Source organism: Vanacampus margaritifer, chromosome 9 (assembly GCF_051991255.1).
Source record: "Vanacampus margaritifer isolate UIUO_Vmar chromosome 9, RoL_Vmar_1.0, whole genome shotgun sequence".
Classification (NCBI taxonomy): Eukaryota; Metazoa; Chordata; class Actinopteri; order Syngnathiformes; family Syngnathidae; genus Vanacampus; species Vanacampus margaritifer.
Window position 1 is genome coordinate 22,488,619 of NC_135440.1, and position 19,557 is coordinate 22,508,175.

Here is a 19,557-nt window from a genome sequence, read left to right on the forward strand (position 1 = left end):
TGCATTCTAAATGAAAGAAATCATGTCTCGTCCCCTCGGTAACAGTCGACGAAGGCCCCGTCTTCGGCATGTTCCATGTAATTGCTGCATTCCGTTCTTAATCAAGCTGTTCTTTCATAGCCTGAATTATGAGCAGCCAGGCAGGACATTACAAGCTAGTAAAGAGTGTTAGCTACCTGACCATAAAATGAACTAGCTATGTAGGTCAAGGCATCGCCGTGTGACAGAAGGCTTAGTTAGTAGTAAAAATTCCCCAAATGGAGAACACCATGCGTCGCGTTCCAATTCAAATGACCTTCATTCACATTAGCTTTACCTTCTTCATTTGCTAATCCATCACCGTTAAAAACGCCCCTACCCTTTTTTACATATTCTAATACCCGACTCGATTCTGCTGTCGCTACCTGTTAAATGCAACAGCGACTCGGGCTTAGATCCTTTTGCGGCAATTAGACCAAAGTGCTGAACTGAATTGGAAAGTGCAAGATGGCCAATCGCAGTGGCTTATTTTTTTTCTTTTTCTTTCTGATGTGCAGGAGGAGCCATATGTCATGCTTAAGAAATCTGACAAGGCGCTGGTGGGAAACGACCGCTTCGAAGGCTTCTGCGTGGACCTGCTCAAGGAGCTCGCCACCGTGTTGGGCTTCACGTACGAGATCCGGGTGGTCCCCGACGGGAAGTACGGCTCCCAGGACGACAAGGGCCAGTGGAACGGCATGATCCGGGAACTCATTGAACATGTAAGTGCTACATTTTTTTATTTTTTTATTTTTTAAAAGAGAAAAAAAATAAAATAAAATTTAAGTGTTTATAATATATATTTATATTGTTGTTTTTCAACTATTGCGGGCGGATCTGGATTCCGGAACATATTCCCGATCATAAATGGGGATTCACTGGAACGTGATTTTCTTTGGATGAATGTGAAATGATTTTCTTTATTGCCTACTCCAAAACAAATAATAAATCCCTGTTATCAGCATTTAACTCATTCAAACCCAAAAGCATAAAAAATGTTTTTTTAATACTCTGTCTTGCACTCCCAAAAAACGTATTTATATGTTTTTTTAAATGTTTGTTTGTTTGTTTGTTTTAATGCTAGAGCGTACAGAAGGCTTTGCTGCAGCTTGAACCTGAAGAGGTTGCTTAAAGCAATGGTAGTTATTAGCAAAAAAAAAAAAACGGCCAGCAGGTGGTAGCAACAAGCCCTTTTCCCCAGTGTTTTAAACAGGTTTGTGAATAAGGATAAAATTTAGCTATATTCTAATGCTAATTTCTGCAAAACGGAAACAGATACAAATACACTTTTTTTTCCTGATGAAAGAATAGACTCTAATCTTTCTTTTGGTATGTTCCATGTTTTTTTTTTTAGCAATAGAACACAATATTCTGTGGGCATTGCAAAATGAGTCAAAATCCAGTAAAACAGCCGGGAGCAACGGGGGTTGCTTCAGTCAAGATGGCTGAGAGTGAATGATTTAAAATGTAATTCAGCATGACTAAAACAGCTGTTTGTGTTCCTTCAAATCTTTTACAAATGTGATTTTGCATCTATTGTAATGACACGCTAGCATCCATCATCGGGCTGGCAACGTGGTTGGCAGTGGCGGCGGCCTGTGTCAAACCGTCAAAATCACGTCTGCCCCCGCCCAAAAAAAAAAAAACAAGAAAAAATATCTTCCCATCTAAAGCGAAGGTAGCAATTCTTTGCTGGCATTTCCTAAGTGTCCCCGTCAATGTTCCTTCTTTTTTGCCCGGCAGCCCCGCCAGGTCAACGCTGTACTCAGCTGAAAACTTGTAATAGCTTAAATGGCATTTAGTGCGGCGACTGGTGTGGCAGGAGTCAATGGCTGAAAGGTTCGAGGAAAGGTGGGCTCCCCGCTGCAGCACTTTTCCTCCGTGTGAGCTTTTTTTTTTTTTTCCTACTCCTCCATGTTGATAACAACAACCTTGAAGGGGAACAAATGGATTACGAAAAAGGCTGTAAATGCTGGCAAGGGATGAAAGTAGCATGACCTCATCATTCACCGGCACGCTTGCTCTTTGTGTTTGAGTGGCCATATTTTTTTTTACGTCGTTTTAAAAATTGTAAAATAAAAAAAAATAAAATAAAATATATAGACTATAGTGTATAATGGAAGCATTGACATGCTAGGTTTAAAAAAATGATAAGTATTTGAAGACAACTCAAAATAATTTCTTTTTTTTTTTCCTTTTTCTTTTCTGGAGAGCTCAGTATTTATTGTTCATTCGGTAATTTTACCGATTTGACATGTCATTTTGCATGTGGGTGAGAATGTGTATGTGCGAGTGTGTGTGTATTCATTAGTTCACCTAAAACCTATTAAAAAAATCCCATACCGTTCACCTAAACCGAACACTTCCATCCAGAGTCGTGAGGCCGTCAGGAGACCCGAGGAAGGACCAAAGAAGAACTCAAAATAATTTCTGTTGAAAGCCACCTAATGTCTCTTTACATTGTATTTGGAACGACAGTGGAAGCTACGGTCAAATTCCCGTACTCGACTCCATTAACGAGAATCCACCTTGCAGCTGATCTGTGCCTCCACCCAAATAAAATGCTGTAGATACGAGATGAGGGGTACAACAGGGCAAGTTAATACCGATAAAAACGGAGCGGAGGCGCTAAAGCTCATTCATCCTTCCTGTCGGATTGGCGCGTCGCCGCATGCTCATAAATCTGTTTCAAAATTGAACAGCACCGGTTCGACTGACTGACTGACAGCTTTTGAAGGGAACAAGACTTTTACAATCAAGCCTTTATTCATAACAGGAGCTGATCAACATTTGACAAACAGAGATAGAGAGATGACAGAGACGCACGTACGACGCTGTCAAGGCTAACAATTAGCATTACGTAGCACATTGTTAAGCGTTGCCTGATTAGAGGCCAAAGGGCAATGTTTGGAAGATGCTAAACGATGCAGCAGATCTGGTTAAACATGACCCGGTCACTTCAGCCCATGACTTTAATCAGGCCGCCATGCAAAAGCTAATAGCGCGCTCAGCGCATTGTTTGTCACCGCCCTGGTAATTAATCATCGTCTAGGAAAGACACCCTGGAAGTTGATTAGTGCAGAGAGATGCTTGATTGAAGCTTGATTGATGAGCTTCAGAAGAACCTTCTTAGCACATTTGATTAGTTGTGCAGGCCATTTTTATTTACGTGACATTTATGATTAGGTTCAAATCTAAATTCCTTGAAGTGTCAATCTCTATTTTTCCTTTGTGTATCCATTTCATTGTTTTCCATTATAAAATTCGTTTTATAATAAATGGAGAAAACACCTTAGAAAATTAACATTAACTCATTCAAACCCAAAAACGTATAAATATGTTTTTTTAATACTTGAATACTCTCAAAAATGTATTTATAGAATTTTTAGGTTTGTTTTTTTTAATGCTAGAACAGGGATGTCAAACTCATCTTAGCTCAGTGGTCGCATGGAGGAAAATATATTACTTGCTCGGTAAAATAATGGTATGCAACTTAAAAAACAATTGCTGTCAATTATACGTAGATTTTCGCTATTTGGGTGTGCCTTAAATTACATAGCTCAACTGTAATAATTTGTTCCAAAAAATAACACGAATGCAAATGGAACACACTTGACATGCTTGCTGAACTGACGGTTCTGAGCGGCTTTTCAGCTGCCTTTCCTACAAAGTTAAATTGAGCTAAAAATTGTACGACTTGAGAGACGAGGTCCAGATTTTGTCCTAAAACCACACGCTGGTAAGCTTTGCTAGACATTTTTCATGTTTTGCTGACGAGGTCACGTCGTTGCCGCCAGCGTTTAGATGTGTCAGTTTGATCCTCATCGGAGGCGGCGGCAAGACGGGCTGACCCGCAGCCGCAGGGCCACGGGTTCAAGCGCCGTACTGGCAAACATGACTGTCCGGCCAAGCCAAAGCTGCCCTTCAGTAAATTACCGCCGCACCTCGACTCTGACACTCATTACACTCCGTCATTAGCCCCGTGCGGCGCGCGGCCACGCCGTCATGTAGAAACAAATGTCACACGTTGGCATTCTCGTGCCAGCAAGACTGGCTAATCAGATGAATTAAATGTTAAGCGTAGATTAAAAATGCATGAATCACTGTAACTCCTTGCACGTGGGAGGGAGGAGCTCCGCGGGGACAACGCCGCTAAAGCTCGCCATCTGCAATCCCAGACAATGCCAAGCCATGTGGCACGCGGCGGGACGGCATCAGGTTATTTGGCGCGCGCCGCACTCGAGCGGTGAGCCGAACAAGGGCGTGCACGCGAGTGTATTAGTCCATCCCCGTCGGGACGTCTGGAACGGGTCCGGTCGTTGGTCCGGTCGGGTCAAAAATGCATTTTGGCAGAGGAGTACCCGCAGATGGACGCGGACGCGATGTACAAATGTGAATAGTTTAAAAGAGACAGCAGAGGCTCAGCGGGACCACACTGCCGCCTTTCAACCTCCTTGGATGCTACTGTGTCGCCATGACGACGGCAATGGACACAAACAGGCCACAGGATCGAGTGCACACAGACAAAAGCACAGGGTGCATACACCATTTAAGGTCAGGCGCTTTTCAAGTTTTTACATTAGTTGTATGGCCTGAACGATTAATCAGCCGATTATTGGCCTTCAAACATCCGCCAAAACAATTGGCCAATTGGGCCTTTTTTTGATAAGGTCATAGGCTACTATAGACTTGTTATTCAAAGCAGAGAATCTTAAAGTATGTGACACCCATTGAAAAGGAATTGGGGAGGGTTATATATATATTTTTTTAATTAATCGGTAATCAGTATTTTTTTTCTGCCAAAAATCAGTATCGGCATCGGCCTAAAAAAATCGGTTACTAAAGAAACAACATGCGATCAAAAAGAGTCACCCTCCCCCACGCCGTGCTTTTTTCACCAGACGCATTCAAGAGTTTTGATCATCCCTTTAGGAACGCTACGAGGCTTACCTCGCTGTTTTTTATAGGCGTTTCACATTGCTCGGCAGAAAGCCGCCGCCATTCTACGTCACTACGCACAGAATGCATTGAGACGTAAATAACAATGGAGACTCCAATCTTTCTTTTGATAAGTTCCATGTTTTAATAGCAATATAAACTAAATATTCTTTGGGCCTTGCAAAATCAGTCAAACTCCAGTGAAACAGCTGGGAGCGAAGGGTGTTGCTTCAGTGAAAATGGCTTGGAGTGAATGAGTTAAACTGCCTTTGAAAAATAATTCGGCGGAGCTCGCCAGACAGGCACCGTGTAAAACAACGAGAGCGTAAGTTAAGTATAATTATTTTTAGCAACCCTAATCACCTTTTTTTCTTTCTGGAGAGCTCAGTATTGTTAATTTGGTAATTATACCGATTTGACATGTCATCATCATTGCTCTTTTTTTTCTTTTTTTTTGTATGTGGGTGAGTATGTGTATGTGCGTGCGTGTGAGTGCGTGTGAATTCATTAGTTCACCTAAAACCTATTAAAAAATCCCATACCGTTCACCTAAGCCGAACACTTCCAGCCAGAGTCGTGAGGCCGAGGAAGGACCAAAGAAAAGAAAGGAAAGTGAAATCCAGCACCGACCAGACACCACCCACCAGGCCACCCTAATTACCAATTGAACATGTTTTGAAATGCCGTAAATTACACGTTAGCAATTATGCTACCGGGAACTACTATTTAATTTTTTAACTAAGGTAACCCATTTCGACCTTCAGCATTTCAAATTTTATTTTAGGGTGCTTTTTTTTTCTTCTTCTTCTTTCTGGAGAGCTCAGTATTGTTCATTCGGTAATTTTACCGATTTGACATGTCATCATCATTGTTCTCTTTTTTAAAAATTTGTAATTAATTTATTTATTTTTTATTTTAGTGTGCTTTAACACCCCATGGGTTGCACACGCCATAAAGTCCATCCAACGTCAATCGAGAACCGTGCTGTTTTTTTGTGTCCCGCAGAGGGCCGACTTGGCGGTGGCTCCCCTCACCATCACTTACATGCGCGAAAAGGTGGTGGACTTCACCAAGCCCTTCATGAACATGGGCATCAGCATCCTGTACCGCAAGCCCAACGCCACCAACAACGGCTTCTTCTCCTTCCTCAACCCCATGACGCCCGACATTTGGATCTACATCCTGCTGGCCTACCTGGGCGTCAGTTGCGTCCTTTTTGTCATTGCCAGGCAAGTGAGAAAGCCCCCCCCCCAACCCCTCCCAGCGTCTCTTTCTACCCTTTCAGTCCTTCAAAACATCTCCATGAGGTCTTCGGCCAGACAAAGCCATTTACTCCGTTATCACCGCAGGCTGTGAAATCGAGTACATTGGCCGGCCGCGCACGCTGCGCGAGCTGCGGCGTGCGGTTTAGCGCTGGAGGCGGTTATGCGAGCGCGGCCCAGCGGTGGTCAGAGGAGCAAGAGGAAAAAAGGGTTGGAAGCATCCTTAGAATTGGGAGCTTGCAGAGGGAAAAAAAGGTTAAGGACTCAAGATGGATGATTAAACGCACCACCTGATGATGAAACGATCTCAATGGCGATTATTTATAGCCGTCGTCAGCTTTTTTGCACTTGTCAAATTACCAACTTTTCTGATTGGCTGAGCTCACTTGTAAATGTGATTTTTTTTTTTCTTCCAGCGGTTCCTGCTGCTTTTCATGCAAAGTGACACTGAGGCAAAAAAAAAAAAAAAAGCAGGACATGTGATGAGGATGCTCAAGTGCAAACAGCTGCACTCCCCAGCCGCTCTTTTTGTCGGGAATAGTGGAGGGGGCTTAACGTCGGCACGGGGAAAAAGAAATAATCGCAAATTGTGATATCAGGTGGCTGGCCTAGATTGCTAAAAGGTTGGCAAAGTGCACCGTGGGAGTCAAGAAGAGGCTATGAGTACACTTACGCTCCAAGCTTACACGACTTATTTATTCAATCTAAGCCCGGACGACAACACAAAACGGATCCTTTGCTGAGACGAGATTAGCTTCTGCGTCGCTAACTGTTTCGTGGTATGAGACAAAAAGCATTGAAAGTCAACACGACAGCGGACGATAATATTGTTTGTTATCGTAACCATGACAACGAAAGCAGTTATCTCAGGTTTTTGCATGACAATATTTTGAAAGAGATTTATGTGCTCTTTTGAATACAAACTATTCCAATAATCTTGAGTTCTAAGTAGCAGGTGTTATTCTTCAAGTGAATACAAAGTGCACCTTGTAAATTTTTAGGTATTGGTTTCTATCCAATTGTTTCCATTTTTTTTAAGCGAATTTACTGAAAATGCACAAAACGGATATGCAACTTATGCCCGTTTCCATCTGTTCTTCTTTTTGCAAATATTGAGAGGGGACTCCGCCCCTGTAGGTGGCGGTATACACCATAGAAATGTGATCCACCAGTAATTTCAAAGAAGAAGAAGAACAGGAAGCGACTGCTCCGTAATTGTAATTCTTAATATACCGTAGCATTTCTTTGCCGTTTTCCATCTAAAATAGCAAAAATATTCACTTCTTAATTCCACAAGATTTCTGTCATTTTCCGTCGTTCTACCAAACATACTTTACTTTGTCTGCCATTGCTTTGTGACTACAAACCTTTTTTTTTTCTCCGCAAATTCTGTTTCCGTAGGCAAAATTTGAATTTTCCTTTTAATCGATAAGCTTTAAAATCCACCCTCTCAAAGTGTAAACTTTTTTTTTTGTTGTCAAATTTGGGCCCTTTTTCGATGGTCTAGCGTTTGTTTCCATTCAGTTGTATTTTTGCATTTCTTGAAAATTTGAATAAAAATGGGTGGATGAAAACCCCACTACTGTTAAATGCACCCCACCATGTCCCCAATATATATATGGATAATATACCAATAATAGTACCTAAACAGAAGTGCATTTCCCTCAGATTTGGTAGGTGAATCCTGTGAAATACTCTGGGCCGAGCTTTTTTAAATCAATCAATCAATCAATGACAATTTGGGTTTCCATTCATTCACCCATTTTAATTCAAATTTAAAACTGAATGGAAACGCTAGAAATTCAAAAACCCATTTAATGTTTGAAAAAATAAATAAATAAATAAATATATACATTGTATCTTTATATATATATATATATATATATATATATATATATATATATATATCAACAGAAAGTCAAATATTTATCTTTTGGAGTATATCTAACTCCTGCAAAAACAAGGCGTACATTTTGTTGACTCACCTCTAATTTACTGAGAGGTAGCGGCGCTATTCGGTACCATTAAATTTCAAATTAAATAGACAAATAACATTCTGGAGTTGCACAAGCCCAATTTTCAAAGCACTTTTTTTTTTTTTAAAGAGTGGCACAAAATTGCTTTTCTTTTGTTATCTTTTATTTCAGTTCTTGATAACACTTTTCACAATCCAAATGTTCCTGGCAACTTAGCAATTACATGCAATTTTAATATGAATGCTCCTTTCAGAGAAAATGTTACATTTGCTCTCCAAATGTCGTCGTATATGCATTCACAGGCTCGTGAAATGACCATCAGCGTCTGTGTGATTAAACAGTTTGCTGACATATTGGACTGCAGGACGTGTCATTAGATTGACATGCGGCTATTGTATCAAACGGATGATACACTTTTTCAGTCAGATCAAGCTTTTCAAATAAGAACTGACGTGTGATCCACCATTCGCCTTCATCCCGTGAAGCATTATCGTTATTATTCATTATAAAGGACAAAGAGGGCATCCGCTACGTTTATGGGAGACGTCGAGCGATTCTTATTTATCCAAATAACTTTCAAAAGGGTAAAAAGCATTTACATTTGGGTTGTTTTATCTCAGCAGCTCCTGCGGAGAATGACTCATGCAAAGCAACAAAACAAAACAAAAAAAAAAGTGTGCAAAATTTACAGCAAGTAAATGCCGGCGTTTTATTTATGTGGGAATTTGTTCTTCAACTGTGACATTTTATGCCCTTGTAAAAACTGCAGCGACAACAACAATAATAATAATAATAATTGTAAACTTAAATTTAAAAAAACAATAATATATAATAAAAAATACTTTAAAAATAATTAAACAAACGATAATAATAATAATAATAATAAACATTGCTTTTCAAATATAATAATAATAATAATTTGTTTTGCAGAATCAGCTGTTGCATTGCATTACAGCATGTAGTGCATGTGTACCTAATGTTGTGGCTCGTAAGTACTGATGGTTTTTATTTATGTGGGAATTTGTTCTTCAACTGTGACATTTTATGCGCTTGTAAAAACTGCAGCGACAACAATAATATTATTAATAATAATAATAATAATAATTGTAAACTTAAATTTAAAAACCAATAATTTATAATAAAAAATACTTTAAAATTAATTAAATAAATGATAATAATAATATTAATAAACATTGCTTTTCAAATATAATAACAATAATTTGTTTTGCAGAATCAGCTGTTGCATTGCATTACAGCATGTAGTGCAGGTGTACCTAATGTTGTGGCTCGTAAGTACTGATGTTTTTTTTCTCGAAGTCGAGTTCTTTCCAAAAGTGATCTGCAGTAAGTTTGCGAATACGGCTGCTCTTCAACTTTTACGACAGATTCGTTACTGCTGTCTTCAAACTCGACACGACTGAACTACAAAATAGCTCAAGATGTCTCAGAACAGACCCGAGGAGGGTGAAGTTAAAAAAAGTGGAAACTTGTGCTTTCTTTGGGACTGCAAAGGGGGATATATATATACAGTATATATATAAAAAAAAAAAAAAACACCAAAAAGAACTCCTTCCTTTTCAACTTTAGGTTCAGCCCGTACGAATGGTACGACGCCCACCCCTGCAACCCGGGATCAGACGTGGTGGAGAACAACTTCACGCTGCTGAACAGCTTCTGGTTCGGAGTGGGCTCCTTGATGCAACAAGGTACGGCGTCGCACCCTTCGCTGTCAAAAACAATTCCATCACGCCGCCGTCCCGCCCTCTGTCTCTACTCTGGTAGCTTCCACTTCCTGCCTCTTAACTGACAAGCCGCTGGATCCCCCCCCCCCCACCACCCGACCCCCCACTGCCCGCCCCATTCTGCGAATATTTTTCGCCGAGATGTTCACCCGTCTTACATGACATAGCAGGGTGCTTGTCACCCACATGCTGTTTCCCCGCCCCCCCCAAAAAAAATAAAGGAAGCGGGAAGCTTGTCAGGCATCGACAGCCGAGGCTAGATATTGTTGTGGCGTTTATTTCCCGCCGTAAAGCTCGTCGCTGACCCTGAAAGAACGTCTTCAGGGTGCTGGTGACGAGAAAAAGGGGTCGTTGGGGGACACGTTTGACAAATGCCGACTGTCAGCCGTGTTGCAACTGGCAGGTGTGATGGATTCAGGGAGGCTTAATTGCACTTAGAGTGACCCGTTGTAAAATGTCCATATGTCTCACTTGTAGTTACAATGTAATGTTTTGATTGACACACGTTTTCCAAAATTTCAACATAATTTCTTAAAAATTTGTTTGTTTTGTTGAATTTTTTAAATAAAAAGTGTAGGGCGTTCCCAGCGTCAGCATATTTTTTCTTATAAAGTAGACATTTAAATAAATGCATAAATGAAAAGTTCCCTGTATCTCACTGAGCAATAAATGCATGCGAATGTAAGCTAATTTGGGCTTTTCGTCAGGGTTCGTAAAAAGTTTCAGAAGATCTTTGCAGACAGTAAAAAAAAAAAAAAAAAAAAAAAGTCTGAATATGTTAGAAATGTCTATGAGACAAGTAAAAACTGTGACCATCGCTGTACCTGAACACACCATCAACGTGGCGGAAATACATTGTGAGGAATAAGCGGTTAAGAAAATGGAGGGATGGATCCTACAACCTCTTGATGAAAACCCTCAAATTTGCTACATTCGCAAGCATTCACTGCTCAGTGAGATACCAACTTTATCGGCTTTTGGATTCGTAAAAAAAGGCAGATGCTGATATTTATCAAAATGCCAAATATCGGCACCAACAACCGGCCTGGCCGATAATCGGTCGATCCCTACTTACTCAAAAAGATCTTCTGTGGACAGTGATATTCTGGATAGGGAGGACTATCTGGAAGCCATCTAGCCTTGCCGAAACCAAGCAGGTCTCGTCTGCATATAACAATGTCCTGACGTCTCTCTGCCAGATTGTCTCACTCCACTGGAAGAGTTGCCACTAATGAGCTGTTTTCCCACTAGGCAGTTGAGCGACCGGTTGGTATGCGGTACGGTTCTTCACCAGCTGGCAAAAACGACAACAATCCTATAGTGTGACCACACCGGGCCGAGATTTAAATAGGGAGACTTTACACAAAAAAACGTAGAACTGAAGAAGCCTTTCAGATTAAAGTGACGAGAACAGTCTAGGGGTATGCAGCTTGTAAAATATTTTATCACCCTTGGCTGGTGTTGTAGCCTTTATCGACTCCTGCTTCAGTATAGTACATGTAGTAGCGTCACTTTTAGTAGAGGCAATTATAAACATTTCATGGGGTGCTCAGTCCCTATTACATTTACGGTATATACGTTTCGTGACATTTTTGTTTGGTGGCTTTCCGTGACATTTTTTTTCTAATGTCAAATATCTGCCTTGGCTCTATAAAGGTCAGGAAACTATTTCAATGACTGCCTTTTATAGGGGTCAAGTTGGACTAAATTAACCCTGGAGAACCCAAGAACCCCTTTCTTCTTTGGAAAATTATGAATTATACATTAAATGACTGCTATGAGTTCACTGAACACCAAAATATATGTTTTTTCAATTTTAACCCTTTTTTTTAAACTAGCTCAGAGTTGCTAATTTATCAAAATATATATACAAAACATACTCCTAGGCATTCTGCAACATGATATGAAATAGATTAACAAAAAATAAATAAATTTTACCATCTGATGGTTTGCTGAGAAGATGGTTTTGATTGGATTGATTTCCAGCTCAACAAAACAGCATGTTGCCAGCCATCTTGTCACCACCACTCTGGCTCATGTAAGTGCAATATTCATCCACTAGATGGCCCCATGCAGGGGTCAGAAGTGGCACTCTGGACTTTTGAAGTTAAATTTGCAAAAAAATAAATAAAAATAGGTCTTTGTTATTTGAGTAACAGAATTTCTAGGGGCCAGATTTGACCCCGTGGGTTCTCCAGGGTTAAGACATTTTCTTTGGATTTTTTTTTTTTATTTGAGTAGCAGAATTTATAGAGGCCAAATTTGACCCCGTGGGTTCTCCAGGGTTAAGACATTTTCTGTGGATTTTTTTTTTTTATTTGAGTAGCAGAATTTATAGAGGCCAAATTTGACCCTGTGGGTTCTCCAGGGTTAAGACATTTTCTGTGGATTTTTTTTTAATTATCCAAAATAATTTAAGTCATTTATTTCAAGGGAAAGGTAAGCAAATTGTGAAATCAATATTATACGGACAAAAAAATACTCAAGGAATGTTCCAACTCAAGAGTAGCAAGACGCATCAAGGCGGCTTTCGTCAGACTGTGCAGTTGTGCTTTTCCCCGCCGGGGCCGTAAATGCATTCTGCTATTCATTAGGCATTGTCTGGTCGACGGTGGTGAAATGGCACGGGGAGTGTTCTACCAATTTGGGAGGGCTTCGAACGCATCGCCGGGGAGAGCCACGGCCAAATGAGCCAATTAAACGCCGGTATTATTAAACTAAGCATGCCTGAACTCAACGCTGTGATTTGCAGTAAATGCTTTCAGATGTGATGAATCGCATACCGATGAGGTATGTCGCAATATCTCCGACCAGCAAACCAACCCTCTGATGTCATTTGACCAAGGAAGAGCAATGAAGAAAAGATCATAAACAGATAAAATAATTAATTTACACTTATTATGTACTAATATAATTTCAATGTGTGAAGTGTCTGTCAAAAAGACGTGATGTGACGTAAGTTGCTTGAAAGGGGGATAAAATGCCAAGCGTAAATTACATTTCAATGGGTAATTTCATTAAGAATTGACATTCATGGAAATTCAGACATATTAACATGCTCATTGAGGGACTGGCTAATTAACTAGATTTTCTGTTACTCGGATTAATGGCACATATATGCTCAGATAAATCAGATTTTTTTTTGTAATCAAAAGTTTTACCGGTGTTCACTGTGAGGTGTTATGTCGTTTCATAAGCAAGCTTCTTCTTCACTACGTTCGTCTGCCAAACTCGGTGACAGCAGCTGAGACGGGAGCCATTTCCTTGACGCGTTTAAAATGCAAATGACTGTGTTTAAGTGGAGGGAGAAGTTAAAAAAAAAAGAAGAAAAAAAACTAGCAGCTTGTCTGTGGGAGTGAAGTGTCACAGACAACACAAAGAACACAGAAGACGATGAGGTGCAAAAAGCAACAAAGCGCTCAAAATGTGGTCGGCATTCAACAACAAACACGTGTGTGATCATTTCCTGCTACCTTGACTCCACGTTGGAAAATGCATTTCAAATTATGCTTAAGCGGAATTCTTTGAAATTAAGGAATTACTTTTAATTTGAATTCATTACAAAGATTCATTTTACCGCATTTTACTGTCATTAGCTTTGTTTTTAGCATTAGCATCCGTCCACACAGATGGCAGAAAAGTATTGGCCTTCTTGTTTTTTTTCCTCCAACAGGCCTTAAACAAAACAACAAGACTTAGTTGGAACAACAACAACCCTAATAAAAAGTGGCCACACTTCAAGATTTGTAGCTCGGACGTTTCTAAAATCGTACAATTGTAGCTTTGCACGTAGTAGTTAAGAACCACTTTGTTTCTGAGAAAGTCCACACAAGTTACTGAGCTAATACTAGAAAATTAATCTATCCTAGAAAAAAACACCTGGGGATCCTCTCTTTTAGTAGCTTTAGTTATGTTAGCTTAATTTTCTCTGGAACAAATCTATCTTTAAATTTAGTGGCTAACTAGCTTTTAAAGCCAATTTACAAAATTATCCTAGCTCAGCATAAAACGTATGCACTTCTGTTTTACTAGTATAAAAAATAAAGACAGCAAAGCATGCTCGTACCGTGTGTGCACATATTTAGATTTATGTTGCCACATCTCTTGAATGTAGCTTTGGACACTGAATAATAATCGTTCCATGACAATCCACATAAGCTACTCAACTCATATCAGATAATTAGCCTAGCTGAGCACAAACACAGGACAAGCTTATTTTGTTAAAATAAAAGCTAATGAATACACACACAATCGCACGCACAAAAAAAAAAGAAAAAAAAAGGAGCAATGATGATGACATGTCAAATCGGTAAAATTACCGAATGAACAATACTGAGCTCTCCAGGAAAAAAATAAAAAATAAAGAATAAAAAAAATAAATAAAATAAAATAAAAGCTAAGGATAGCAAGGCCTGTTTGCCCAGCTTTTCATGAGCTTGTGTTTTTCTCTCTAAGAAATTTCGCTATGAACATCCTAGTTACTAAGCTAATACCAGAAAAAATGGCCTCTTAGCATATAGTGTACATTTGGCACCTCTTTTTTATTAGCATAAGCAGCTGGTTATAAGTATCATAGCTTGTTTTTGTCAAATTTGCTTTCCATCACTGTGAGTGTAAGCAGCAGTCATAGCATATTGCACATACTGAAACATCAACAGTTGCCCTTGTAGGAACAAACATCAACATTTTTATAAACCTGCCACCACTTGACTGATCTACTTTTTGCATTTATTCGAGAGTTCCAATGCACCTCTACACGCACTGTATATCCCTCCACCCCCCACCCCGTGCTGACAGCAGCTTTTTACGGCGTGGAATTTAATCCCGCCGCTTCTAGCGGTTTTCAGCATAACCGCGCAAAGGCACGCTTGCTCGTCCCTCCCCGCAGTCACAGTGAATAAAAGGGATGGTGCCGTCGCTCCCTTGTTTGTAACCACATCGAGCCTCCGTCAAGCCACAAAGGACGAATGCAATCAAATTTGGTAGAAGAGGTTAAAGAGCGGAGCACTCGGCCCACCCCCTTCATTCTCCATCCCGCCGTCCTCCCTCCCTCCTCCCTCCTACGCGGGCTTGTTACTCTTCAGAATTGCTGTCATAAATCTTCTCAGGAAAGTAACACAGTGTACACGGACCGCAAGGGTATTTTAAAGGTTGTCAGAGATGAGATATAAAGTAACTTTAGCATCAGTCAGTGGGCCATTGCTGAAGCGGAATTGCTCTGCGGAGGAGATGCGGGGGTTTACGGTCCCATATGCTTGGATACTAGAAATGACTTAGTATATACAGTGGCGTAGTCTTGGAATACATCATATAGGAACGATACCTGAATAAACGTCTGCAATGACTTTGACTAATGTTGTGTGTAACTGAATGGGAATGGGTTTCATACATTCCATTATTTAGTTTTATATTCTTGTTCTCGTTAGTGCCCCGGGTGAGCTAGAGCTGACTTTGGCTGAGAGGATTGTTTTCCCATCAATCGCAGTGTACATGAAGACAAACAAACAAACTTCATACATTATTACCACAATGCAACAATTTGTGTTGAGCACACAGACCAGCGCTAACGCTAGCATCATGAGTTCTACAACGAGCAGGGCTAGTTTGTCTTTGTAACTGGTAGAAAGAAGAAAATAAATTAGGCCTACCTGAAAAGCTATTCAATTCAAATGTGATTAATTGCACATAACCCTGGAGAACCCAAGAACCCTTTTCTTCTTTGGAAAATTATGAATTATACATTAAATGACTGCTATAAGTTCACTGAACACCAAAATATATGTTTTTTCAATTTTAACCCTTGTTTTTTGAACTAGCTCAGAGTTGCTAATTTATCAAAATATATATATAAAACATACTCCTAGGCATTCTGCAACATGATATGAAATAGATTAACAAAAAAAACACAATTTTACCATCTGATGGTTTGCTGAGAAGATGGTTTTGTTTGGATTGATTTCCAGCTCAACAAAACAGCATGTTGCCAGCTCATGTAAGTGCAATATTCATCCACTAGATGGCCCCATGCAGGGGTTAGAAGTGGCACTCTGGACTTTTTAAGTTAAATTTGTAAAAAAAAAAAAAAGGTCTTTGTTATTTGAGTAGCAGAATTTATAGGGGCCAAATTTGACCCCGTGGGTTCTCCAGGGTTTTAATAACACATTCTTAAGAACATGTATGTCAGGATCATTGAAGACTCTAAATCAGTGGGTGGGCAAACTCGGTCCTCAGGGGCCGGCGTCCTGCAGGTTTCGGAGGTTTCCCTGCTGCAACGCAGCTGATTCCAATCAACAGGATCGTTACCAAGCTTATGCAGAGCTTGCTGATGAGCTGATCATATATCAGCTGTGTTGGAGAAGGGAAACATCCCAAACCTGCAGGACTCCGGCCCTCGAGGATCGAGTGTGCCCACCCCTGCTTCTAAAGGAATGGTGGACCCCAGCTAACCAGTGACCCTAATAAGGACAAGCCGGATAGAAAATGGATTTGCCTGCTTTGCAGTCTGAGGTTCAGGGTTCGAATTTGGACTCAGGCCTTCCAGTGTGGAGTTTGCAAGTTCTTCCACTACTTTCTCCCACATTGAAAAAAAAAACAAAAAACATACATTTTTGCTTAATTGGAAACTCTAAATTGTTCATATAGGTGTGAATGTTTGTCTATTGGGACAGAGTAGTGACTGAGCAAAGTCAGTTGAGAAAGACTCCAGCTCACCTGGGACAAAGGATAGGCAGTATAGAAAATGAATGAATGGATAATTAAAGAACTTTTTATGTGTTAAGTCCCAACGCTAGTTAAAATCACTTCATGCAGTATTAGAGAACCCTGAGTATAGACTAAATGCAATGCGCAGGTAGAGTCGATGATACACATTTATGACTGCCATTTAGTTCTACAGGATTCCCAGGAACTACATAAAGGCTTTTTATTTCTCGTGTAAATCTCCGTATGCGATACAGTTTTACAACCGTGACCTGCTTGTTCTGCTAAACATTTCCCTCACATTAATTTTACCTGCAACGCCGCACAATTACTCCTGCCTACTAATTAACAAAACACGGAGGAGATTGTCCTTGGTCAGACGAGTCTCTTTAGAGATTAAAAGACTCGAACAGCATCTGGCTTGTGTACAGGCTCCGAGCTGATGCCCAAGGCCCTGTCGACCAGGATCATCGGCGGCATCTGGTGGTTCTTCACGCTCATCATCATATCGTCCTACACGGCCAACCTGGCGGCGTTCCTCACCGTGGAGAGGATGGACTCGCCGGTGGACTCGGCTGATGACATCGCAAAGCAGACCAAGATCGAGTACGGGGTGGTCCGCGACGGGGCCACTATGACTTTCTTCAAGGTGCGCTATGATTGATTTTGCAGCAATTAGCATTAGAGCTGATTTTCTTCATTATTCACAAATCAATTTAAAGCAGTGGGGAAAGAGCTTTTTTCAACATGGCCCTGGTTGATCTATAATACTCTACTGCCACCTGCTGGCCGTTTTTTGTAATAACTACCATTGCTTCAACCATTCTCTTCAGTTCAGAGGCTGCATCAAAGCCTTTTGTATGCTCTAGCATAAAAACAAACAAAAAAAAGCATTAAAAAACAACAACGTATAGATACGTCATTGGGATCATGGCACTATTTAAAATAGAACGTATTTATGCGTTTTTTGGGAGCAAATGAGTTAAAGTATGACTTATTCCATTCTTAAAGTTTGACGTTAATATCATAAATTCTGAATAGCTCCCTGGACCAGATAGTTCGACAACTCTTGGCGTAAAGGATTTGAATACATTCGCAAAATCGGCTCTTCATTGAAATTTTATGAGCTAATTACTCTCATCAACATCTGGTAATAAAGTCGTATTTGTGAGTTTTATTCCAACTGTTAAACTGCTGTAATACTCGCAGATGCTTCTTTGTCCAGAGTGTGTTTGTTTTTTGCCTGCTGGCTCTTAACTTTATTTTATTGTTTCGAGCTTTGGCTTCAATGTTGCTCTTGACTAACACGTGCCAGAGTTTTTGTTATAAAGTCGGTCCAAGTTAAAAAAACAACCAAACTCTATTGTATTAGTTTGTTAGGAATCCAATGGGTTTTTTTTGCTTGTAATGTTATTCTTAATATTTTAAGGCGATGGTTCTCAAACTTTAAAAATCACTGTTTTTCATCTGAATCATTTGTCCCTCAGTTGCATTACAGTGGATTTTTAAAAAATATTTCTGAATCCTTGTCCCATATGTAAGCAAGAACACTGTTGGTTTAATAAGACATCATCCTTGTCACTTGTCTGTAAGGTCTCCATTGACAAACATTCTTCAAGCGTTGAGGGACGATTGCCAGATTCACATTACTCGCCTCGTCTCTGCCAAGTTTGTCTTTCTAACGTCTCGAACGAACACGTACGATTAAAAACTCATTAAACTTTGCGCCTCAGCTGCCACTTGGCATCACTCGCCGTATCTCCAAAGTGTCACTTTTACGTCCAAATATCAACATTCTCGTTTTAAGCAAACAGGAGAGCTTTTTTTTTTTTTTTTTTTTAACGCCCATCTCTGGCAATTTGAAATGGCTCTCAGTCGTTAAGACGGGCAATTATCCTGGATTAGACACGGCATAAATATGACCCTGGTATAAACGGCATGAAATATTACAGGACGGCCGCCTGGAAGGATGCAAGACTAATGAAGTGGCTGCTTATTCCTGCTCGAGCAGCACTTATGAGGATAAACGTGTGCGGTGCTTCAGTACAATGTCCTCTATAATCCTGTGACAAAGCCAATAGAATCGTGTTCATTGGTGGCTTTAACGGATAAGGAACTAGATGGTGGTCAGTAAATATGCTCAACACAATCTTTACCTAAGGTACCAGGATTATATTAGTTTTGGATTTTTCATTCCAGTTACTTCCTAGTACAGTCATTTTCTACGACAGATCTTCTCACTTGGATGTCGTCCTTTCTGCCCCTACCAGAAATCGAAGGTTTCCACTTTTGAGAAGATGTGGGCCTTCATGAGCAGCAAGCCGAGCACGTCGCTGGTCAAGTCCATTGAAGACGGCATCCAGCGGGTGCTCAAGTCCGACTACGCCCTCATTATGGAGTCCACCACTATCAATTACATCACCAGACACAACTGCAACCTGACGCAGGTGGGGGGGCTCATCGACAGCAAAGGCTACGGGATCGGCACTCCCCTCGGTAAGACCCAAAAATGACCGCAGGTTATTGTAGCTGACTGATGACGACCAGTTAGTCAAGTTACTGGTTTTGAGCAATAAAAAGGTTTAGGAATGGATTGGATCTCCAGTTTAAGTTCGTCTAAACTTGCAATCATGATTACTAGTGGTTGAACAAAAAAGACTTGAATCGGAAAAAATCAGTTTTGATTTAAAAGATGCGTGTGCATCGAATCAAACGGAATCGAATCATTCTATATCGAGATGTGTATTGAATCGGCTTTTATTGGAGCTTTATATCTTATACGGAAGGTGCTTCTACTCAACCGGCAGTTAAACTATCTTGAGTAGAAGCACCAGACAAACTGTGGCAAGGGTTTTACTGTCTGGACCTGGATTTACCATCTCTGTCGGCGTCTGCGGAAAGTAACTAATAAAGTAGCTTGTA

General features: G+C 40.4%; 1 protein-coding gene across 2 annotated transcripts in view; it reads left to right on the plus strand.

Moving 5' to 3' along the window:
• The window catches only part of grik3 (glutamate ionotropic receptor kainate type subunit 3), a 105,248-nt gene that overhangs the window by 80,300 nt on the left and 5,391 nt on the right, over positions 1-19,557 (plus strand). Inside the window, exons 10-14 of one of the 2 annotated variants that reach the window (XM_077574855.1) lie at positions 537-740; positions 5,962-6,185; positions 9,782-9,900; positions 17,049-17,284; positions 18,906-19,131. In XM_077574855.1, coding sequence (XP_077430981.1) covers positions 537-740; positions 5,962-6,185; positions 9,782-9,900; positions 17,049-17,284; positions 18,906-19,131 — 1,009 coding nt within the window. The remainder of the gene's footprint in view (positions 1-536; positions 741-5,961; positions 6,186-9,781; positions 9,901-17,048; positions 17,285-18,905; positions 19,132-19,557) is intronic. The other variant, XM_077574856.1, reaches the window with a different exon arrangement.